Source organism: Mesocricetus auratus, unplaced genomic scaffold (assembly GCF_017639785.1).
Source record: "Mesocricetus auratus isolate SY011 unplaced genomic scaffold, BCM_Maur_2.0 Super-Scaffold_100676, whole genome shotgun sequence".
Lineage (NCBI taxonomy): Eukaryota > Metazoa > Chordata > Mammalia > Rodentia > Cricetidae > Mesocricetus > Mesocricetus auratus.
Window position 1 is genome coordinate 15,948,164 of NW_024429266.1, and position 24,474 is coordinate 15,972,637.

Genomic DNA, 24,474 nt, shown 5'->3' on the forward strand with positions numbered 1-24,474 from the left:
GTGGAGAGGGGTCCTCTGAGGCCAGGTCCCAGGAGACAGAGGCTGCCGGTGGAGTGGGAAAGAGAAGTAAGAGCTGGGGACAGCTGGGCCCTGGGGAAGTACCAGCCGGAAAGGGGACAGGACAGGCAAGAGGAAGGAGGGGGGCTAGCACATCTGGGGGCTCACAAGGTGCCAAGTCATTTGGACCCATACCCTACTCGCATTATCATTTAATTCTTTCAGGGATCTGAGAAGTGGAAGGACGCTCTGGGACTTGAACCCAGACATTGCCATCCTTCTTCCTATCTCCCAGGGCAGTTTCCTGGGGAAAAGCAGTATGGGGATTCAGATGAGAATGGAACATTCTGTCCACAGTTCCCGCACCTCCACCATGCCAGCCACCCTACTGTCCCACCACCCCAGGTCTGTTGACTGAGTTTACCTATGATCTTAGTGCTTTTGTCCATCCCTTGGTGAGATCTTAGCCAGCTCCCTGCTCTCTGCCCTGGGCCGGATCAGTGATCTCCAGCAGTGCAGATACCCTGTATACAGTAGATACTGTCTACTCCCACAAGATAACTAGTATATCTGTTGGAATGTACGTGGAAATGATTCTGCTTTCCTGGCTCCAGAGACCCTAAGAGCTGGCCCTGTCCAACAACCCAGAACACACTCCCTATTCCCCCCTTTGTTGTGGGTTGGGCAGTAGCTCACTAAAAGATACATCTTCATTTTAGCACCCAGATCCTGTGAATGTTTGAGGCCAACCTGGGGTACATGAGACCCTGCTTTCAAGCAAAGCAAAACACCCATGCTTCCTACTGCACCCCTCTTTTCCTACCTTCCCACACCCCAAGCTCCTTTCCTAGAGGAGGACCTCGGAGTAACTTCCTTGTAAAATCTTCACTGTTCTGACTTTTAGAACTTTCTAGCTCTACTTCTACTTCTAGAAGGCCTAAATTAAGACCATACTAACTTATGCATGGTCCCCAAGCTGGCCTAAGCACAGATCCCCTTCCCAGGTCACCTGGGAGCACCGTCTAAGGGAAGGCTACATAGCTCTCCATTAGAAGTTAAACACAGGGGCTGGGTGGTGGTGAGGCCAGCCTGGTCTACAGAGTGAATTCTAGGACAGCCTCCAAAGCCACAGAGAAACCCTGTCTCGAAAAACAAAAACAAACAAACAAACAAAAGAAGAAAAACGCTGCCATCCCCTCCCTGTTGAGGTCACCAGCTGAGGTAGGACCGTCTTCGTCCAGGTTTGATTATCTCATCATAAAAAGAGAGTCTATTTTCATCTGGAATTATGCGAATAAACCCAAGAAATGTGGGAAAAGGAGAATGATGAGAGGAATGCCATCATCCAAATCGTCTACATCACTCCCTATACCTGGTTACCACCAAGACCATCATCACCTCTGGACTCCACAGTTACATGAGTTATTAATTCCAGTTCTTTTCTGAATCTGGTCTGAGTCTGTCTTCTGTCACCCGAGACCGTAAGCGTCTTGGCTGAGACAATACTTCCACTATTTAGGCAGTGTCAACTCACCAGTTCTCGTTCAAAGAGCGTTGCTGAAATTTCTGTTTTAACACAGAAGCCAGACTTGCAATGCTGCAGGCAGTGCTTCTCCATCTTGACCTTCAGGGCTCACCTTTTGCATCTTTGGAGACAGGACTGCTGTGGTTTGAAGGAAAATGGCCGCTATATGTTCATATGGAGTAGCACTATTAGGAGGTGTGGCCTTGTTGGAGTGGGTGTGGCTTGTGGAGGAAGTGAGTCACGGGGTGGGGCGGGGCGCTTTGAGATCTCAGACATTAAAGTCCAGCCCACTGTGGCACTTTCTTCCTGTTGTCTGCCAATCTGGATGTAGCACTCTCAGCGACCTCTCCAGCATCCTTCCTGCCATGACAAGAGACTGAACCACTAAACTATAAGCCAGCCCAAATTAAATGTTTTCCTTTATAAGAGTTACTGTAGTCATCGTTTCTCTTCACAGCAATAGAAACCCTAAGTCCGGACCAAGAACATCTGTCTTCCAATTTCTGTGGCTCTCTCTCATGGCCACTAGACAGCAGGGCGCCCCGAGGCTTGGACACTCTTTCCAGGAGGCACACAGTCGTAGTAACTAACACCCTGACTGTGGTCGGTGTGCTGTGTTCTCAGACTCCGGGGACTTCGTTCATACTAACTCAACATCAGTACTTCCTGCTCCTCCATGGGTCCCGGCGTCCCTGGGTGGAGAACATACCTTTCTCACCGGTGCCAGGGCAGAGCCCTTCGTGGACAAACAGCCTCTCTTCCAGGCCCCAAACAAGTAGAGAGGACGAGCCTTCTCAGGTCTCAGCCCTGATTGTCTGACTACCCACTGCTGGGCTCACAAGGCACGTGGGTCAGTATTCAGTAAAGGAGATCAGTGTGTGTGCAGTTGGGCTCCATGGACTCTGCAGAATGAGCCAGGTAAGGGCGTCGCAAACATGCACCTGGAAGTGCTCCAAGATTGTGAAATGATAAGGGAGGGAGTTGACATGAAAATTAATTTTTCACAGTGCTTTATCAAACATACATTATTTCACTTAGCGCTTGACCGTGGGTTAGAAATTAACTGCTGTTACACCACAAGGGAGAACATGTTATTCCCACTTCCAAATAAATATCTTTTCATAGTTTCCCTTTAAATTCGGTCCAGAAACATGATGGGCCCCTATTGTTTTGTCAGACTAGCATCGGCCTCATTTCTGGGAACCGTGTCCCTGGCTCCTGGGAACTATTCCTCTGCCCCCGGCCCCCCGAACATGCGTATGGCACCACGGGAGTCTGCCTGTTGGCACAATTGGATGCACTCTTGGCTCTGGCCATTGGTGGAGAGGTGGGCACCTGATTCAAGCTGACCAATCAGAGCCCTCCCCCAAGATTTGGGAATTGCAACTGACAAAAAGAAGTCAGTCTCCCCCTGAGTGTCTGAAAATGAAGACATGTAAATGCAGAAGCAGTTGGCAGCCCTGTTCCACCATGTGGACTGAGGAATAGAAAATGCCAATCAGCAGAAAGAGAAGCAGAGGCGAGGGAAGGAGAAGGAACCCAGACAGCCACTGAGCTGTGCGGTCTAGCTGCTCCCCAGGCCCAGCCATATTCCTCTTTTGGATCCCACCGAATCCACGTAGCCTTATGACAAAAATTCTTTTTTGGCTTCAACTAACTTAAGTTGGATGTCTCTCCTTTGCAACCCCAAGAGTTTTGACTCGTATGAGAATGTAGCCCCATTTCAATCTTGTTTCCCTGTCAAGCTTGAATTTCTCAATCATTTTACTTTGTGACTTCAGAATGGAAAAGGGAAAAATGAAAATATTTTAATTAGACCCCCCCACACACAAATTAATCTGCATTCATTCTCCTGGATGGGTTCTACACAGAAAATTCTTCCATCTGGAGTAGATTAAGAACTCACTAGAAGTACAGGTGTGTCATGAGATTCTTCACTAAGAATTTAGTCTTCTTAGGATCGGGTTGGAGAGATGGCTCAGTGAATAATGCATGTACTGCAGAACCACTGCAGAACCGCGAGGACCTGAGTTTAATTATCAGAATTCACATAGAAAGTCCATCGTGATAGCAAACTCTGCTCCTAGCGAGAGACCCCGCCCCCAACAAAATGAGAATGGGGCGTAGTGACTCAGGTTTGTAATCCTAGCCTTTTCAAGATTGACTAGCTACAGGTTTGAGGCCAGCCAGCATGGGCTATGTAGTCAGTTCCAGGAGAGCCTGGCTCACAAAACAATAGCAACAACAAAGGAAACAAAAGCAAGGTAGATGGCTCTTAAGAAATAACACCCAGGTTGATATAAAGCATGCACAAATATACATATAACATACACAGAGAGAGAGAGAGAGAGAGAGAGAGAGAGGATGAGAATCTGCTCTTCTCTAATTTTAGAGCTTATCTGCAAGAACAGCACACTATTTTTTGACAGTCTCCCCGACTTGATGTGACCTCTGACCTCTAGATCTACAGGAACCCCTTCGGCCACTTGTTGAAGTCCCTCAAACCGAATCAGAGGGACAGGAGTCTGTTGCCTGATTTCCTTGACAGCTGCTTAAGGATCAGAATTAGCCTTTTTTTTTTTATAAGGAAGGCTCATGATGCAAGGTGGTTGAGAGCTGTCCAAAGAAAGCACTGTGGAGAAACTGAGATAGAAAATCCCCTTTCAGAACAAACAGGGAGAGCTGCTTAGCTAAGCAAACTCTCTGTGTTCTGTGATCCTTAAAATAACCAATAAGGAAATGTACAACATGGCCGATTCTGTCTCCATCCACCTTCTTAAGTGTGGATGCTTAGTGTCAACAAAATAAAACAAACCACGAAGTAAGTTCTTGCTATGTATTTATTTAGAATCTCTAGGGTTTTGCCTGTTAAAAAATAAAAGTTAACCCTAAACCCACTGGACTTGACCACAGACAAGAAAGCATATGTTTAGCACATGGCTGACACATGTGAACGTGAGTACTGTCAGATATTAAAACCCCACAAGCCAGGGGAAGCCCTCCCAGCCCTACCCCTGCCCGCCCTTATCGGAGCAAGCATGCCTTTGATCACACGAGCCTCAGAAGCCTAGCCGTGTATTAGTCACCATTTCTACTCTAATTGGAAAATATTTCCCTGTTCAAGTTCAATCAGCATTTCAGTTAAATAGGTAAAAGATGCCCGAGAGTTTAGAGGCGGGAAGAACCTCAGAGGCGTCTCTGGCTCAAAAGGTTTATTTTAAAGATGAAACGATAAAGTCACTTGTTCAAGACAACACGGCTTAGTCAGCAGAGAACAAGAGGGCAGATTTCCTCCCTCCTGGTTTCCGGTTTTTAGAAGCAAGACCTTTCCAGAAAGCTTCCAAGCCCTCTCTCTTCAGCTCCTGGTCAGTGCCGCCTGAGGGGAGGCTGTGAAGGCTCTAGAAATCAAGGACATCCCTCCAGAGAAAGTTGCAGGCCGCTGAGGGCCAGTGCTGCGGGGTTGTAAAGGCAAGCCTCAGGAGTTCCGCCTTCAGGGATGCGGTCCTCGCATCCACTCTGCACAGCTGTCCTCGCATCCCCTCTGCACAGGCAAGCCTCACACGGCCGCAGTCCCGCCACGCGACAGCGTTGCTGCGGGAGGGTTCCAGGAGCCCTGGGGGATACATTTAAAAGATACCCAGGGAAGCAGAGCAGAGGATGCCACCCCATCGGAAAGAAAGGCAGCCCGCTGCAGGTCAGGGGGATGGATGCAGGGGCCCTGCCGTCCTGTGCGTGCCCTGCCAGCTTCCTCCCACATCCGTCGTTGGTTGTGGTGGGACACTAGGAAACAACCCAGCGGCATGGCGCACAGCCACACGTAGAACAGAGGGCCCAGTTGCTCGGCAGCTTGAGTGGGAATGTGAGAAAAATCATGGGGATTTCACAGCGCAGGTGGAGTTCGGCACAAACAACCTAGCGTGTCTTGCTAATCATTAGAGATGGCACCTCTGTACAGTGTCAAGAAGTGGCATTTCGGGGGCATTTCCTCCTTTTTGAAAAAGACACGGTGCCGATAATATAAATTGTTTAAGTTCAAGAAGTACAACAGACCAACGCCAGCTTCCCAGGTAAGGGCTTGGGGTGGGAATTTGGCACCACAGCTCCTCGTGGCATCACACCCTCATTCCTCTATGATTCACACACACACACACACACACACACTTACACGCACACACGCACACACGCATGCACACACACTCACACACACGCGCTCTTTGCTCCCTCTTCTTTTGAACAATAGGCATGCCCAGGACATGTGGGTTTCAGAGCGTGTGGACAGGGTTCCCTCATCTGTGCCATCTCACTGTCTGTGTATGGTTTTCACATCAGTTACCTGAACAGAGGTGTCGGTTCCACATCGGCTGGCCCTGAGAAGAAAACAGTTCTCAGGCAGCTCCTATAAATTACCCCTCTTCTCACTTTAATATCAAGTATGATATGTATTAGAGTGCAGGCTTTGGGCTAGACTCAAGTTGGAAGGCTGTCAAATAAAATACAAAATAGAAAAATAAATCCGAAGTGAAATTTATGACATGATTTTTACTCCCATTACATTCCACTTAACAAATGCATATGTTTTACAATATCTTTAATAATAATTATTAAACATAGTAAAATACTTCCAAACTTGGCTCATTGCATAATTGTACTTCAAGTGAAAAAAAATTATCTGAGGCCTTGTCAGAGTGCCACTTCCTCCTCCCCCAGCTTTTAACAGAAGCAGCCTCCAGTGGGATAATCCAAGCTGTGTTCAAGAAGTTGGCAAGTAGGTCCAATTAAATGTGGTTTTACTGTATTCTGGCGTTTGCATATCTAGTTTGCCAAGAAGTAATCTTTCACAAAAAAAAAAGAAGAAAGAAAGAAGAAAAGAAAGACAGAAAAAAAATCTGTACTGGCCCAGTATCAGACTGGATGGTACAATGTATCCTATAACTTTACCCCATGACTAAGATAATCTCTTTTTTCTTAAATAGCTATGGAAAATGTATCATCTATCCATCATATTCCTGTATGAATCACAAATCGCCATCCTGTGTGGGACGTCTTACATTTATACATGACAAAACTGGAACTCGTCTCAATACTTCTGTTTATTTTAATTATTAAACTCCAAGGGGTTAGTGCCCAGCCACCTGAGCTCGATGTATTTATTCAGGTGTACTCCAGTCGGATTATCTGAATGAGGCTGTAAATGATCCCATTGACTATTAAATACCCACTTGTCCAAGCAGGAACTGCATACATTCACAGACCTGGGTACCTGGAACTGGGAGGGACGCCTCTCTGGTTTTGCCGCTGAAATGCTAGGCAGCTCCTTTGCTGGTGTTTGACTGCCCCAGGCCTTCATGGAGGAGCTGACTCGAGCAGTCCTTTCCAGCTAACCCAGGCTCTCCATGAACGGCCGGCCGCATCCAAAGTCCAGATGGAAAGCTGTCAACAAAGAGACTCCTTCCGCTCTGCCTACTGCATGATTCATCCCTGGCATGAAGACAGGCCCGGAGATGGTCCCACCACCTTGACTCCCATAGGTGAGCCAGGCAAGGAGCACAGGTGCTCACTCTGCAGGTCAGCGGGAAGGGATCAGGTCCTAAAAAATAGGCTGCAAACCCCACAACCTGGCCTTTGTTATGAACCGTCATGAGCTCATTAAAAATACATGCAGAAATGGTTAAACAAAACCCTGTAAAACCTTTTACAAAATCGCCAGTCTATTAGGGGAGACAGAGCCCGCAGCGAACTCTCCCTCCAATGTGTGCAACGGAGCAGCTAATGTCCTTTGGACTCTTGTCTATGGCATCAATCAGGGGAAGGTTGTTTTTTCTTCTTTTTTTTCCGGAGGGGGGGGTGCTTGTTTATTTTGGTTGTTGTTGTTGGTTTTGTTTTCTTTTTAAAAACCAAATGATTAAATATAGCAACAAAGAACTGTTTTTCACCAAATTTGTATTGTTATGCTCATTACCTTTTACAAAAACTGATGAAAATAATAAGATTAAAAAGGAAGATTGTGTCATGATAACAAGGGGGAAAGAAAAAAAGAAAGAAAGAAAGAAAAAATAGATGACTGTGGCCCGATTGCTTTTATGAAGTGGCATGGCATCAAAGAGGGAAATGGGCAGACTGAATAGGGGCTCTGAAGCCATCCAGTACTTGGCCCTGCTACACACACACACACACACACACACACACACACACACACACACACATGCACACTCACACGCAGATGCACATGCACACTCACACACACACACACACTCACACACAAAGTTGGAGCATATCTTAGTATTGAGAAGTGTCTGGATAAACACAACGTTGTATTCCACTACTCTGTGGATTTCATGCAGACACATTGCCCTCCCAGTGGATGGACTCACAACGGTTTGCATGGCACACAGGGCAGGTTGGTGACACAAGGCCTGGCACTGAGACGCTCTGGGCTCTGACCTAGCATGTGCCACCTTCTCCTGGTTACAGGGAGTTGTGTGCTGGTCTGCCGTCATTCTGTGTATTCATCATACTGGTTTTTATACTTAGCGATACTCCAGTGAACCTCAGTCATAGCTTTCCCATCTCGTTCCTTCAGCCTTGGGGGGGGTATGTCTGTATCCAGTGCAGACTTGCCATAGTAGATTTTCTCTGAGAAGTCGTCAGTGCTGTCCCTCCATCTTCCTCTTACCTCCCAAAAGAAGTGATATGGATGTGGCACCCTGGATTCATCAAAATGGCCACAGAGAAGTTTGTCAGAAGGAACCAGAAGTGTGACATCAACGAGAGAAGAATTGCACATGTGTTTGCATCCACAGGCCTGCCTGAGTGTGTAAGTCTCTCACAAGTATGACCCTTTCACACAGCCTGTAGAAATTGTTTTCCATGACGGCATGATGAAAATAAAGTTGAAACTATTAGTCCTTGATGGACTTAAATTTTTAAAAAGAAAAGTGGTGGTGGAGCACACCTTTAACCCCAGCACTCTGTGAGTTTGAGACAAGCCTGCTCTACAAAGCAAATTCCAGGACAGCCAGGGCTATCCAGAGAAACCCTGTCGGGAAAACCCCAAATTAAAATGGTAATGATAATAATAATAATGATAATAATAATAATGATGATAATAATAATGATGATGATAATAATAATAATAATAATAATAATAATAAATACTAGAAAAAAGGAAAAATCTGCATTCAAAAAAATCCACATTGCTGGGAAGGCTTTGTGACAGAAAAACCTTTCATATTAGTTTAAAACTAATTTTTCTTATTGTAGCATTGTTCCCTAAAATTTGCATAGCATCTTTCCTCTGAGAGCTTAGTGATGTGTAAATTCCTGTTCACACTGTGCCAAGGAAGAAGTGGCATTGCCATTCTTCACTAGAAATGAAGAATGAGTGTGGTAGAGTAGGACCCCTCCTGTGTGTCATGAATGTGTCTTTCTGACTCTCCTTCGAAGCTTCTCTCCAATAGATGATGGTGAGAAATATTCTAAGAAAATGGGGTCAGTAAGGGGAAACACAGAGTCTCCCACTTGGGCAGCAGAGTTGTTCTGAGGCTCCCGAAGGCTGGCTCCTCAGCCCTGACCATGCTTCTCCTCTGACTACCCATGTCCAGAAGCCTTCTGGCCATTCTCTGCCTGTGTCTCCCGGCACTGAGCACTGCCTCGCTGTGGCTGAACAAATGATACAGTTCTTTTTGTTGTTGTTTATTTTGTTTTTCTGGAAACCCAAGAAACCCATTCCAAGCTAGGAACATGAAGAGAAAGTGTGAGGTGTGGGGGTGTTGTCAGGTTTCTTTAGTTCTTGATGAAGGAGAGGTCAAACCACCTAGTCCCCGGAGTACCCTGCTGCACGGAGATGGTGACTGGGCCAAAGGGGTGGGAAGGACAGCATTCCAGCCTAGATTCCCATAGGAAGTGTTTGTAGCAGACCATGGGTAAGGTAACACTGACACCTATTACAATGAGAGCTTGATCACAGAGGTATGATCAGGATGGAGAAGCAGATTCAGCATTAATCCAAGATGACCTAAAGCAAGGGATTTGATTTGATCATCCTGTGCCTCTAAAGAGAGAAGACATCTATCTTTAAAATGATAGCCACCCAAGGTGCAGGGAATGTGTGAGATATTTGCAGAGACCCGAAGCTACTTCTCTCTCTGACACCTCAAACATCTGGGCCTGTTTCTCACCAGAGTGAATGACTTGGAAGTCACTTTCTGGGCCTGCCAGCTTCAAGTATTCGTGATGCTAGGTTAGCCCCTATGTGGGAGAACACGCATGGCAGCAACCTGTGAGGAGAGACTATCAGACAATCACCACAGACCTTGACACAGAGGAGAATTCCGGAGCTACTCAGTCCTAAGATCTTCAGAATTTGGACAACAAAACTAATTTATTATTTTAAAGACAATCAGTTAAGAATGCAAATATTCAGACTAGAGATGCAGATTTAAGTTTTGACTTGTGTCTTGCTTATAAAGCTTAACTGTTATTTTTGGAGAGATTAAAAATGTATGTATTATTAAATAAAAACATGAGGGTTGATAGCCTCCTTCTTTGAGGGTGTTATTTGACTGACTTTTAAACAATAACACATCAGTCATGTAAAACCCCCCCACACTGGTCAAGCCTACAGAATGCCTGTCATATTTTCACTACAGTATTATTTTTACTGCAGGGTAAGCACCTTCACATAGCAAACTGAATAAATGATGACAAACCTCCCCTCCCTCCCCCTTTGCACAGAAGTGGTTCTAGCACGGCTTCAAGGCATCCCTCAAGGAAAATAACATATAAATAGAACGTGAGAAACCACCACGTTCTCTAGACTTCACACTTACTATGAAAAGCAAAAGTTCTTTGTGCCTCAACATATCCTCTAATTTCTCTGCCTTTTGCTGAAGGATTTCATCCAGTTTGATGTCATTTATTGTAAGGAGCCCCAGAAATGCCTCAGCTCCTTTATCTTCCAGCTCAGGCCCCCTGCCTGGGCATATTAACACGTAGCTAGCTGATACCCAGGGTGGTAAATAGGCCAATCTAAATTGGAGTTCTCATTTCAAATTTGTTTCCTTCTCGCCCCCCCCCCAATGTAGAAAGACATGAAAACAACTTGGCTGGAAAATTCAGTTGTGCCATGGTGTCAAAATCACTTGATGAATAAACTTTACCCTCTTGTTGTAAATAAAAGGACCCAGAGAAAACTAGAAAGCAGAATACCAGGTAAGAATTTAGTTTGTGCTTCGGCAACAGTCAGCCCCAAGGAGACACTCACCCAGTAGTTCTCTTAGATTATTCACTTACAAAATCTTGGAGCTTTGGAAGAGATTTTTAAATTTTACATAAAAGACTCTTGTCCTATGATTTTATGTTGGCTATAAACCTGTGTCATTTCTCCCTCCTTCCATACGGAATCTAGAAACTTCTTTGTCAAAACTAACTTTAAAAACCTGATTTTCTTGAGATATGATTCTTTTTCTTCTTTCTTTCTTTCTTTCTTTCTTTCTTTCTTTCTTCCTTCCTTCCTTCCTTCCTTCCTTTCTTTCTCTCATCCTCCCAATTTCTTCTATTTAAAAATGATTTTAAGTGAGGGAAAAACTGTTTTAAGTTAGAAAATGGGATTTTTTTTCACTAAAGACACATAGATGTCACTTACATGTATGGTTGCAGTCACTCCAATATTCTAATTATTGTACTAGTGTGTTTCTCCCCAAATGGTCCACACCAACCTGCTTAGGAGGCATGGCTGTGTAGTCAACATGCAAATGTTTCAGTATTACCAATATGTGCTACAGTTTCAAACACAAGGTTTACAGAAAAGACACGTATATTTTCAACTTCTTAAAATATTTTTAAAGAGATTTCAAAGAAAAGCTTAAATGCTTTTACTGTGATCAAAGTTCATCTGGAGTCATCCTCTCAGATTTTAAAGTGACCCACATTAAGCATATTTTTCTTCAATGAAATGTACATATTCTTTTTTATAGGTTTAAGTAAATATATTCGTACATGCATGACTGATACATATCGTCTAAGTTCTACACATCAAAGTTAGCTCTGGTCTTGCGTGACACATAAATAAAATCATGTTCCTTTTTCAGGTTCCATGGCATCTGCACGTTTGCTATGTTAAAGCAGATTTAATCTACTCACACTCGTCTACCAATATTAAAACGCTTTCTTTCATGCAGCACTTCCTATGAACTACAAATACGCTTTTGACAGACTTGCATATTTGGGACAATAACTTTTAAAAATTTCTAGAGAGTCACATTAAACATGCACATTGACACTTAACAAAAGCCACCTGATTTAATGATTAACTGCAAAGATCACAGCAATCTGTAGGCGGTTGGTTTCAGTGAGTGGATTCTCTGAGTGACACAGGGACTCTCAAAGCCACCCTGCACACACTCAGTGAAGCTGTTCTTGACTCAATGTGCTACATTTTTAAAACCAAATGGTTTTTGTGTTATTTTGCTTTTCCCTCTCCCTCCCCAAAGAGACAGTTTCCTAGAACCTAATAGCAAACCCAGTCCTAAAGCTCAGAAAACATACCTTACTGTGAGAATGACCACAAACTCACGACAATGTTTGGTTTTTAAAAGATACTGTTAAAGCTACCCTTGCAACTTTAAAAAAAATGTATAATTCCACATAAAGCAAGAAATTGAAATGAAATGAGTAAACATCAGAATAGAATTAGGAAAGGTAACTGGGCACTCCAGCTTTCTGTTTGAGCCTTTCTCCCAGGCGAAAAGAAAAAAAAAGGCTGATCTCTTCCAAGGTTGATCTCTTTCAAGGGCTTGAATGTCCTAGGAGAAGAAAACTATTCTACATGTCTGCATTACCTGGATAATTAGTTACAACTTATTTAGCATAAGCAGAGACGTGATAAAGAATTGGGATATTTAAAGAAAAAAAGAACTGTTCAAACTATTGCTATTCGTTGATTCATTTCTACACAGCCAACCTTTCTCTTCACAGTGTTGCACATTTGGGGTTCAGTTTCTTCCACAAGAAGTCACAGAAGTCAGCAGGTGAGGATTTTTATTTTAAAGATACTGGTTTGAAAAAATGCCAAAATCTTAATTTCTGAAAGCTCTCAATTTTGTCCCTAAGATGTCGCTCCTCTGCTGCCATTCTATAAGGCTGATGAGCAGGATGGAGAGGGCTAGAGACAGAAAATGTCTTTGACAGAGCTAAGATGATTTGAAGTCCGATAAGTGACTGCCTGTCTAGACCAAGGGATCACAGAGATTTTGCCAGGATTCTGCAGGCAAAAGGTAGAAAAAATATTCTAACATAAGGGATAAAATTCTGTCAGTGTAATAAAGTTGGATGTTGGCCAAAATGAAATTCCTAAAAGCCATTTGCTTTTAAAAAATAAAACCAGTGCTTTATTTTTAAGATGACATTATCTCCAGTTTTAATGGCAGAGGACGACTGTAATGAGAATGACACAGCTTTTCTGTCCTGAACTTAAAAACTCATACTTACTTCATCTGCTATACCTTATCAGCAACTTCAAACATTGCAATAATTATAATCAAAATTTAAGAAAGTATCTACAATTAAAAATTTTCTACCCAGAGGTATGTGCAATTTCCATTACTATGCTAGAACTCAAAGATTCTAAATTTTATAGAAATGAAATAATCAAACAGTGCAGGAAATTTTGAAATCTTAAGATATTTAAATAATTTGTATCGGATTTTTTAAAATGGAGTTTCTCAAGGTTTTTTTTTAATGTGTGTTTTATCTGTAAAACCAGGAAATTCAAGACTTTTCAAGTAGAATTGCTTCTTAGGTTTAAAAAAAAAACCAGCTATTTCCCATATAGTATTTCAAACAAAAATATACTTGTGAAAACAAGCATTTTAAACACTTACTAATTTAATGTGAGCTCATACATACTTTTAATATAATGTCCACCTTTTTCTAAGCCTGTTTTTAGAGACTCATGTAAAGCCTGTTAAGGGTGCACTCTACTTGATTCGCCTATTAATCCGATAGTGTAATTAACTAGGAAGGAAATCCCCAACCTGCATCCTTAGCGACTTGTACTTGTCGGCTATTCCCCAGGGTACACCTAGCACACAATGCTGGACCCACAGCAATCCAGGGCATAATTGATTATCTGAAAGAAACAGATGTTTTCAAAAGTAAGTGAAACCATATTTTTACCACGCATTTAGGAATCAGCCAGATGTCAAAGGAGGGCCTGATTTTGCAGGTTTCCAACTGGATTTGATGACAACTTTCCTTCTTCAATGCAGTGAATAAACAAGATTCTTGCATGTCACATGACAAATGTGACTATTTGTGTAATAATATGCTATGCCTGTTATACAATATTTTAGTTATTGCCAAGTCACAATCAGCATCCTGTAAAGCCTACTAGGGTGGCTCACTTAAAATTGAGACAGTCAATGGGACCGATACGTCAACCCTCAACATCTTTGGGAAGCTTTGACGTACAGGAAAATGGAAGGTATCTCTGTTTCACTCGATAACTACTCAAGGAATTGTGTAGAGGCCAAGTGTGAAATGTTCAGTTGTCTAAAACCTATCATTGAATTGTTACATTGTGTGTTCAGTTAAAAAAATGAATGTTGTCAACTCCAAACTACAAATTTTTGCTTGTATTTCATGATAAAAAATTTTGTGGGTTTCTAGCGAAAGTCATCAGAGTCCTAGAAGGTGCGTTTCACACTCTGGATCCCCCCAAAATATTAACCTTACTGTGGGCTTTTGTCATATCTTAGACAGTAGTTATGTAAAACTATTATTTCCATTTGTCCTTAGGATTGGGAATTACAATTAAAGATTCAGTATTTATACAACCTCAGAAATCTTCAGCCAGTGTGACAATATATATGTGTTCTGTTAATTCTGCAGGCCGACCAGCCCTTACCAGACACATACCCAACCAAACAGAAAAGAAATTGGGGCAGAGACAATGACAAAGAGGAGGGAATAGTTCTTTCTAATGATGCATTGCTTAAATATGTTTTAAAATTAGAACATAAACACTAAGATCTTTTGAGTACTGGTAAGAAAAAAACGGACATACACAGCTAATCTTGAACAACCGAATGCCTGCTAATTCGATTGCCTAGACTTCCACTCATTAGCCAAGCAGTGTTCCAAATTAAGACATCCGGTCTCCTTCAATTTTCCACTTAACCCAGAACATGGGAGAATGGCTTTGACCAATCAACTTAGGATAAGACCATGCATGGAAAGTGACTTGCATTGTATATGGGTTAACAGTTGCGTGACGTGAGATGAAAAACCTACCTTGCCACTTGAAGCTCTTTGTATTCAGTTTTCTAGGGAATTGCCTCAACAGTGTGATCTACACTGTAGAAATGGGCCATATTTTTAAATGTGCATTTAGTGTCTTCTTCAATGATGAGAACATGCACATTTCCGTTTGGGTGACCCTAAAGCATTCTAATAACTTCATAACCTCAATAAAACTGATATTAAAATGAAGATGCCATGCACTATACAAACTTCAAAATCTGTTATGCGATCATAATACAAACACCACACAGAGAATTCTCAGTTCATATAATTTATTGCAGTTAGCACACAGTTTAAAAATTCACCAACACACCAATAGTACAAAACTAAACAGCATTATAAGTTATTCCCCCTCAGGAAATAAAACATACTATGATTGTCAAAGCTAGATGTCAGTCTAAGATTTAGAACAAAGGAAGAATGTGAAACTAAGAAAAAGAAAAAGCAATCACTCACAATGACCACAAAAAAAATCCAAAAAAAGTCCGTTCTCTCACAGACATTGATTGTCTTCTCTAAATTAATAAAGATTATTTAAACATAAACTGTATTAAAAAAACAAAAAAAAACTAGAAACTCTTCAAGTAACTAAAGATAATGCTCCAAGGCCATTTTCACAGCTTTTTTTGTTTGTTTGCTTTAAATGCCATTACAGCCAAATTAACATACATTTGACCAAATATTTCCAAAACAGTCCAGCAACACACAATGGAGTTTTCCATTCAGTATCTTAAGCACAAAAATAGGCTATGTTTACAGTAGTTAAGGCGATCAAATTTTAAACAAAAGCAATTAAAAAAGAAAAAGGGAAAAACAACAAACATTTTCCATGCTACTCCCATAGACCTTATTTGTAAGTGCAAGACAGGAAAACAAACACTGTGCAAAATGCTTCTCCCCTGCGTGCTGGCCATTAAAACCACACGCTGGGCTGCAGCCTCTGCTGCGATACACATAGTCTACTAACCCCTTCCCCACGTCAATCAAGGCAGTTCAGTCCTTTCAGCCTGGGGCTTTTTCAGTCCATAGAATCTTTTCATGAGTTAGGGGGCAGGGGGAAGGAAAGGAAATAGGGGAGAAAAAGAAAAGGGAAGCAAAAAGGAGAGAGAGAGAGAGAATGACCTATGACCTATTGTCAATTTGTGCAGTAGTTATTCTAAAAATGCTCAGCTGGGTACATGTGTACACACCTTAACTCTGAGCTGGCATGGGTTCTGTGCAATTACAAGTGTGTTATAAATGCACACTGCACATGCAAATCTTTAAGCCGTTTGTAAACATTTATATGTTCCTTGTAATGTAGCGAAGTTATCAATTTGCAGCTTAAGTTTTTATTCAGCTTAACAGTTTCAACTTAAAGACAGTGGGTAAAGTCAATTTAAATTATATAAAATAAAAATAAAAACAGTGCATTTACGCTCTTCGTAACACCAGTTTTTTTTCCCAAATGGTGCTATTTTTCTAAGGAAATTAAATAATTTTAAACTCACTCGTTAAAGTTATACAATGCAAACAAAGACAAAAAATATATTGAAACTCATGCATTTCTGTAGCGTTAATATTTACTTTTCAAGACTCAACTAAGAGCATCAACACAACCTGTCAAGTTCTTTGACACCCCCCCCAGCCCGTGTAATCAATTACAGTATACAAGAACAGTAATTCACATTTTAAACACACAGTTCAACACTGCTGAAGCTGCAATACCCTTTTTCATCTCAAGCAAACCTTCACAGAGACAGTCCCAGTGACCCAGTGTACTGTCACAATTTCTCTCACTGGGAACTGTCAGAAAACCAGAAGTTGCCACAGAAAGTTTTAAGTCAACTGCTTGTTTAAAAATAGATAATCCAGCATTTCAGAAATTTTCCATTTGGGTCTAAAAGCATTCAGGTTTCCAACAGCCAGAAAATATTCATGCAATTTGAGACATATAAAGAGGCTAATAAACTGGAGGGAATTTCTACTTTGAAAACAAAACAAAACAAAACAGTGGGGCACAAGAAAAGCGCTCGAGACAATGCAGTGTTTACAAAATGAAGCCATATGAAAGCATTGGGTGACAGAACCATTTGCTGAGAAGGATTTATTGGCTAACTTGGCCTACCCTTCAAAGGAAAGACACCTCTCTACTTCTGACTTGCTCTAAAGTTTCTTTTATCAGAATGCTAAATTAGTGAGATTCTCATGCTATTATTCTAAAGTGCAAAAACAAGGTAAGATCCCAACTTTTCAGTTCCAGGAAACAAGACTGCTTTTAGACCGTACCACAACTATATAGAGATCTATGTATATATATGTATATATATATATTATTTATATATATATATAAAATTATTTCCAAAGTTCTTGAGAGCTATCTTCTAAGGTCCAGTCTCTGACAGTGGGCAAGCTCAGTGCTTCGCTTTTGACCGACAAGGAGTTCACCAACTCACAGTGGAACTTGCGGATGTGTCTGTACAGGTCTCCCGACTGCGTGAACCTGCGCTCGCACCACTTGCAGGCGTGGGGCTTCTCACGGGTGTGTACCACGGCGTGGCGGCTCAGGTTGTGTGAGTACTGGAAACTCTTGCCGCACTGGGTGCACGTGTAGGGCTTCTCCCCCGAGTGAGTCCTCTCGTGGCGCTTGAGGGTGTACATGCAGGAGAAAGTCTTCCCACACAGGGAGCACGTGGGCACATTGACATCGGCGGCAGGCTTGCTGCGGATGCCATCCTGCTCTCGGAAGTGCGTGCTCAGGTGGATCTGCAGGATGTGGGGGCTGGGGAAGACTTTGTTGCACAGGGGGCACATGAAGATCTGGCCTGCAGGGCTCAGGATATTGGAGACATAGGGAAGCAGACTGCTCTCCATGCCCCCTTCCACCTGGACCCGATCGCTCTCTGGGGTCATCATCTCATCATCGCTGGCTTTGTCCTCCCGATCCAGCTCCCTCAAGACCGAGTCCTCCCTCAGAGGAGCCAGGTGGGCCGGCTCATACTGTACCCTGTTGTTAGTGCTCACACTCTCTTTCACAGTGCTATGTTCCATGTCATAATCATTAGTGCCAACATCACTCTCATCACAGGACGCCTCTTTCTCCACCTTCACCTGCACCAGGCTGCTTCTCAGCACGTCCTGTGAAGAGAAATAAGAGCTGTTCAGATTTTCAACTCCCGAAAGGCTGGACTTGACAGACAGGTCCAGCACACAGTCAACATCTGCCGAATCCCTCACGGAGGTGACAGACCTCTGGGACAAAGACTCTGTTGAGCTGCAGGGGCTGGCTACTGTTTTTCCAGCTGCTGTGGCGTGTGGCTCGGCCTCTCCGCCAGCCTGGGGGATGCCTGCTGAGTCTGAGGGCAATCGCATCCACATGTTCCCAGGCTCAGCTGCCAAGTCCCTTTTGCTGGGGAGAATGTTCAATTTCTCATCTTCGCCTTCATCTTCATCACTGGGCAGGTCACCTGCCATGTGGCTGCTGCCGTCTGAGAGGCTCTCGACTTTGTCGGAACAACTTGAAGCGTCTTCTTCTTTTTTGGTGCTGTCTGCCTCGGTGGTAGCTTTCTCTTTCAGCTTCTTTTTGCAGACTTTGACAATGTCATACATGTGGAGGTAACTGGCAGCTGCTAGCACGTCCTCAATGGGCAAGTCTTTGAACTGGAGTTTCCCTTCATACATGAATTCAAGCAGGAGAGCGAAAGCGGGGGCTGTCACAATGTCGCTGTTCAGATGAACAATGTCTCTTTTGTCCAGCTGGTCCTTGTAAAAGAGGTGGAAATACATGCTGCATGAAGCCAGCACAGCTCGGTGCGCCCGGAACTGGGCATCTCCCACCAGAACAGTGCAGTCACAAAGAAAGCCCTGGTGTCTCTGCTCGCTCAGACACTGCAGCAAATGTCTGCTGTGGTCTGGAAACTCCATGCTGTCTTCATAACCTGGGGAAAGAGGAGGTTCTCATTAGAGCCTGCTTATGAGTTTAGCCTCTAGTTCTCAGTTAAAAAAAAAAAACGCCTTAGTGGTGGAGAGTTTCATGTCTATGAATTTTAAATCAGGATCACACCCCAAAGGACTCCCAAGTCACACATGCCTAAATGCACTTGCCAAGGACTCTCACCCTTCTCAGAACTCCTGATCAAGTTAAAGACTTCCTTTAGCTACAGCGTATTACTGAGAACAAGAATTCAGACCTCTTCCACAAGAGATTTAACCAACTACTCACCAAGTGACATCCCGCAAAACCTACAAGACAGCTTTAACTTCAAAAGGAAGATCCCACAATAACAAGGCAAAGTCCCACACAAATTTTGGAAGAGTCGAGGAAACTTGCCCAACCATTCTTTTTATTTTTATCACTTTTCATACCTGACGACTAGAAAGAGTAGACTGAACACACACATTTGGTTGAATTTGGGGGGGATGAAATTGCATAATTAGTCCAGAAATCAGCAAACAACTTACTTTTAAAGTCAGAGTGTTACAACAACAAAAGCCCTGTGTATAAGAACAGATGTTGGTGCGTAAGATTTGCAGGTACTGCACACGCAGGAGATCAGACGGAACTGCACCGACAGATGGGAAAGATCATCTTTACTATGAACAAATCCAAACATTTTTAAAATGAATGGGGGGGCTGTTTCTTTGTAGAACAGTATTATTAGCAACCAGAGAGGCTGTTAACTCTGAAAATTCTCATCTAAACTTTGATCTTCTACAGGGTAAAACAAACTCCATATTAAAATTAATCAAACTTTCACCACTATAAAATGAGGTGTAAAAACTTGATAGGTTCGATGTTTAGTATTTTGAAAAGCCTTCCCAGAAAAACAAAACACTCTTCCCCCTGGCTCTGCCTTACCTCACCAACAGAAATACTTTGTTTCAATAAAAACTTGATATATCTTGTTTTCCCAGTAGTTCTGTTCTTTCAATTATGCATCTTTGCCTTGTTTTCTGGCAAGGGAGGGTGGTGAAGGAGGGAAGGCAAGATTGGGTCAAAATCCAACTATAGTGGAGAAAGATAAAAGAGAGCCCATTTCCCACCCTGTGAACAGAAACAGGGCTCCCATCCACCCACCACACTAAGTGCAGCTGAGGGTGGCTTTGGAGTTAACATTCAGAACCAGCTTCCCTCCTTGTCCTCACGATGCTGAAACAGTGAAACTCTCCTCCTAACCCCAGATACCTTCTGAAAGACACCACCAATAGAATGAACGAAGATTTACAATACAATCACTTTAAGTGCCCCACAGCTAACATCAATCCTAATCCTGGAGAGGGCTAAAAATAAAGATTGGAGGCCAGCTCACAAGGTAGCCATGATCAAATTAGGAGGCTGAGAGGACAGAGAGGGACGAAGAAGGAAGCTTATAAACATCTGATCCAGCTGACTGTGGCCATATGGCAGCTGCTGCCCAGATAAAGAGATTAAGAATAGAGGAGTGCGATTACAGCTGTCTGGCCAATTCAGGCAGCTCGAATCTACAAGTTCTAAATTAGTCGCTAACACAGAAACTCCTGCAAATAATGATTGTTATGCTGAAATAAAAGGTCTCTCAAATATATATTTGAAAGAGAAATGAGGAAACTGGTCGAACTATTCTCCTAGGAACAAAAGTTGTCTTTCTTTTTCTCCCCCCACCTAAAAAAAAAAAAAAAGAAACCCAACAACAAAACCCTCCGGTTTCAAAAGCACTACAGCTGTATGCTGCTTTCAGTAACGCTTGCCGAATGTTTTGGAGAATAAAGTTTCACAGTGGAATTAATTACACAACAACCTAGCTTCTTAACCAGAATAATCTTCTCATATAAGTTTGAAAGCTGGATTCCAGACAGTTTACTGTGTCTGCCCCCCTAAAGCAAAAGGAATCTACACAGCAGTGAACAATAAAAAGCATCTTAATCCAAAGTGATCTCAAAAAGCCATATTCCAAAGCCTTTCTTACCATCTGAAAACTTGAAATGTTTCTGTGTATTAAAGTTATTTACTTGCTCAAAGAAATAAAAATTTAAACCAAGCAAACCCAAGACTTCCAACTCCTGTAAGACCATCACCTCATGCTCAATTTCACATATTATTCATAAAGTGGATTACAAAAGTAATGTGATTTTTTTAAAAAAATTAAATAAAACACCCAAACAGAAAGATGCTCAATCTAATCTCTTGCTACTCCTACCTTTAGGACACATAAACTTGATTAAGTCCTTCCCTCGGAGTCTTGCTGGCTCCAGGTCTGTTACATCGGTGGAAAAAAAGCAGACTAAGAGACAGATGCAAAGTGGAGATGATGTTGGAGAGGAATGAGATACCTTCTCCACCACAGATCCGCACACACTAACTCCCTGTCTGTGTGTTAGAATAAAAGGCTGAGGGATGGCAGGCTGTCAGCTGCTCTGACATCATGTTCAGATGGAAATGCTACCTCCAGCTGTGCTCCTTTAATGCCATATGCTACTCCTCTACACTCCTGCCACCAGCTTTTTCTTAGGAGAACTTTTCTCCTCTGTTAGTATAAACAAAATACTTCAAAGTCTTCCTTTTTCCCCCCCAAACTTTCTAACAGAAGAAATGGAAAAACTCAGCATATGGAGTCCTACTGTATTTATGGAATCGCAACACTTCTGCCTCGAGTTGGTGGCCTGGCTTACATATGACAGCACACTCAAGCTCGGCGCTATTCAGGAAACCCACATTCACTTTTATTCAACTCCAACGTCTACTTTCAAAGGCAGCTTAGGGATATTTTTAAACCTACCCATTTGACATCTCCAGTCCCACTTCAACATATTACAGCATGGTTTTTTTTCCCTCCCCCCGCGGAGGTAATGGTAGACATCTCCAAAATGTTGGCAGACTTATTAAGAGCTATTACTTCAGCGTGGTTCACCTTATTATTTCACTCTTACTTAGCAACTTATCTGCAACTACCTCCCAGGAAAACAATTCACACTGCCACCATGAATGCAGATTTCCATTCTCAGCGTCAACAAACTGAAACTGCACTTTCTGAAATCCTGGAAAGTATTTCGGTTCAATAAAGGCAAATTAATAAGCTGACACAACCTGCTGCAGTCACTTGGAATGACTGTTTGGCCACATCTCGTGTTTCTGCTCAGAAAAAGGCGTCACTTTGTCTTGCCCTTCTTCCCTATCACTTTGGGCTAAAGGGTTGTGATCAGCGGGAGGGGTGGGAAGCCAAGTGTAGACTCTGGGAACTTTCTTGGCTAGAGTTTGTGGGTCTTTTCTAATGGCTGATGAAATGCTAAGGTAACCGGGGCTGGGCCGCCTGGTTCCCCGCAAGGTGCTGCGACATCTATGAATGTCAGACGCGTCTATCTCTACAGACTCTTGGGAGGTTGAGGAGTAGAAAAAAGAAACTGAGGCGCAAACGTCCCAACCCGAGCGACAACCACTTGGGCTCGCCTTAGAAAACCGAGGCAGGGAGCTAGAGAACAAAACCCCAACTCTGTCCTGCCCTCGCTCACGAGTCACAAACCTAACTTTCTTTAACTTCGCGGTGAATGACATAATTCTGAACTCGTTCTGGAGGCACATTGTGCAGATACGTTACTTCCCTGCTACACACACCCTCTTCTCCGCAGATGCCCTCGCCCTGTTCCAATATATCCGACATTAATCACCCCGTTTACCCAGTGGGGTGATGGTGGGGGTGAGTGACAGTTTAATGAGCCCCAAGGACCGCAATGGCCCGGAGACATCCCGTCCAAGTCCGCGGACCCTCGGAGGTTCTGTGAGGTTTGGGGTTTTGTTTCTCAGAGGTGGGGGCAGGGTGCCCCGGGTGTGTTTGAGGTTTGGGGTGTGGGGGGGGGAGATGCAAATCTTCGCGCAGTTCGCCGTGCATAAAGCACTTGGGGAAAGAGGAAGGGTGAAACCACTGGGAAGGAGGTGCAGGGCAGAGAGCCGGTGCAGCAGGAAAACACCTTCCACAACGGCCGAGAAAACAGACCCGGTCGCGGCAACAACAAAAGAAAAGTCGCAAGAAGCGGCGCGGCGACCGCTCCCCCGCCGCCGCCGCCGCGCGCCAGCCCCCGGGGCCTCCCGGCAACCGCAACCCGGGCGCCGCGCCCTCCCCCTCCCCCGGCCCTGCAGCTGCACCGGCCCCGGAGCCGCGGCCGTCCCGGGCGCTGCAGCTGCGGCGGCCCGGACCCCTCCCCCGCCCGCCCGCCCGCCCTCCGCACCGGGAGGCGCCGCCGCAGCTGCACCGAGTCCGCCCCGCGCCGCAGCTGCACCGGCCGGGGAGCGCGGCCAGGCGAGGCGAGGCGAGCCCGCACCGCCCGCCCGCCCTCCGCCGCACTAACTAACTCCGCCCGGCGGGAGCCCACGGCCGGCAGCGGGGCAGGGCGGGCGCGGGGACTCACACGGAGCGGCCCGAGTCGCCGCGTCCCCGCCGCGTCCTCCTCCTCCTCCTCCTCCTCCTCTGCCGCCGCCGCTGGACTTGTGGGCGTCCTCCGCCGGCCCCCGCCCGCCCGCCGGCCCCGGCCCGGGCCCCGCGCGCCCCCGCCGCCCCCCGCCCGCGCTGGCAGCCTGAGGCGCGCGGCCGAGCCACAGGGCCCCACTCTTTCAACGGCTCCCCATGGCAGCAGCCCAGCGGCGGCCGCAGCCTGCCAGACGTACGGGCGGGAGCGGGCGGGCGGGCGGGCGAGCGCGGCGCCGGGCCGGGGGGCGGGGCGGGCGGGGCGCGGGCGGGGGGGCGGACGACGCACACGCACGCACGCGGCGGCGCGGCCCAGATGTGGCCCCGCCCGGCCGGGCCGCCCCGCGCCGGCCGCTTGGCGATTGAGCGAAAGCGGCGGGCCCCGGTCCCTGGCCCGCCCTCGCTCGCAGCATTGCCCAATAGCAGAGCGGTGTTACGGAGTGGGCGGAGGGGCGGCGGGACTGACGGGGAAGCTCCACCAATGGTAGTGGCGGGTAGGAGCTGCCGCCTGCGCGCGCCAATCGCAGGAGGCGACTGTTGGGTGGGCGTGGTCTCTTCGAGGGGGAGGCGGAGTCCGCGGGCCGCGGCGGCGGCGGCGGCGGCGGCGGCAGCGGCGCCCCTCTGGGTGACTTGGCCGTGAGAAAGTGAAAGGAGCCCGCAGGCGGCGGCGACAGCTGCGCGGGGAGGGGCCTGTTTCCAGGCTGGAGACGAGCGCGTTCTGGGGGTGTGGAGGGAGGGAGTCTGCGTGCACCGCGACGGCCATAAGTATACTTTTACACGGGGCAGGTGTCCCGGGGAGGCAGAGCGCGCGGGGCCGCAGCTGGCCGGGGCCGGCCTGGGGCGGCTGGGTCTGGCCCTCCTGCGGTGCTCGCTTGGGCCGCGTCCGCGGGGACGCGCCGCCTCCGGCCTGTGGTGTCAGCCGCCAGGTGCACGGGGGCTGCGAGCTCCGAGCGGCTGCGAGAGGCGCCTTTTCCCAGCGTCCTCCGTGCAAGTTGCAGCTGCGTTTCTCTTCCCGATCCCCGCGTCCAGTCTGCACTCACGGTGACAAGCAAAGACATTGCCCAGAGACCAGTTTTAGAGCTCTCCAGTGAGACTGATACTTGTAGAGGCTTTAGACTGTTTCTTAATCGGTGCTTAACGAGCCACGGCTTCACATTACAGAGGGGAGAGGCGTTATTTTGTGTGGCGCTCCCCTCCCTTCAGATAAACTTCCTCCGTCCGTACCTGTTCTTAGTGGCT

General features: G+C 45.3%; 1 protein-coding gene and 3 long non-coding RNA genes across 6 annotated transcripts; 2 read left to right on the forward strand and 2 right to left on the reverse strand.

The window, feature by feature from the left end:
• Positions 1 to 4,719: 4,719 nt before the first annotated feature.
• On the reverse strand, positions 4,720 to 6,899 carry LOC121137161. The gene is made up of 3 exons (XR_005874394.1): positions 6,775 to 6,899; positions 5,856 to 6,002; positions 4,720 to 5,135 (listed from the first exon to the last, which is right to left on the reverse strand). It is a non-coding gene; the product is annotated as an uncharacterized LOC121137161 (long non-coding RNA).
• Positions 5,235 to 8,577, forward strand: LOC121137162. Its single transcript, XR_005874395.1, has 3 exons — positions 5,235 to 5,589; positions 6,496 to 7,050; positions 8,206 to 8,577. It is a non-coding gene; the product is annotated as an uncharacterized LOC121137162 (long non-coding RNA).
• A 2,018-nt stretch (positions 8,578 to 10,595) lies between these two features.
• Positions 10,596 to 14,355, forward strand: LOC121136998. The gene is made up of 3 exons (XR_005874209.1): positions 10,596 to 10,732; positions 12,497 to 12,549; positions 13,708 to 14,355. It is a non-coding gene; the product is annotated as an uncharacterized LOC121136998 (long non-coding RNA).
• A 721-nt stretch (positions 14,356 to 15,076) lies between these two features.
• Zbtb18 (zinc finger and BTB domain containing 18) lies at positions 15,077 to 23,306 on the reverse strand. 3 transcript variants are annotated; one of them, XM_040737716.1, is made up of 3 exons: positions 20,977 to 22,787; positions 18,051 to 18,738; positions 17,795 to 17,938 (listed from the first exon to the last, which is right to left on the reverse strand). In XM_040737716.1, exons 1-3 carry the CDS (start codon positions 20,987 to 20,989, stop codon positions 17,929 to 17,931), a joined length of 711 nt encoding a protein of 236 aa, XP_040593650.1. In that variant the 5' UTR covers positions 20,990 to 22,787; the 3' UTR covers positions 17,795 to 17,928. The 3 variants fall into 3 exon arrangements, with proteins under 3 accessions (XP_040593649.1, XP_005078217.1, XP_040593650.1); XM_040737715.1 differs by lacking the exon at positions 20,977 to 22,787 and adding an exon at positions 23,180 to 23,306 and having other exon boundaries at positions 15,077 to 18,738; XM_005078160.4 differs by having other exon boundaries at positions 15,077 to 18,738; positions 20,977 to 22,786.
• Positions 23,307 to 24,474: the final 1,168 nt, after the last annotated feature.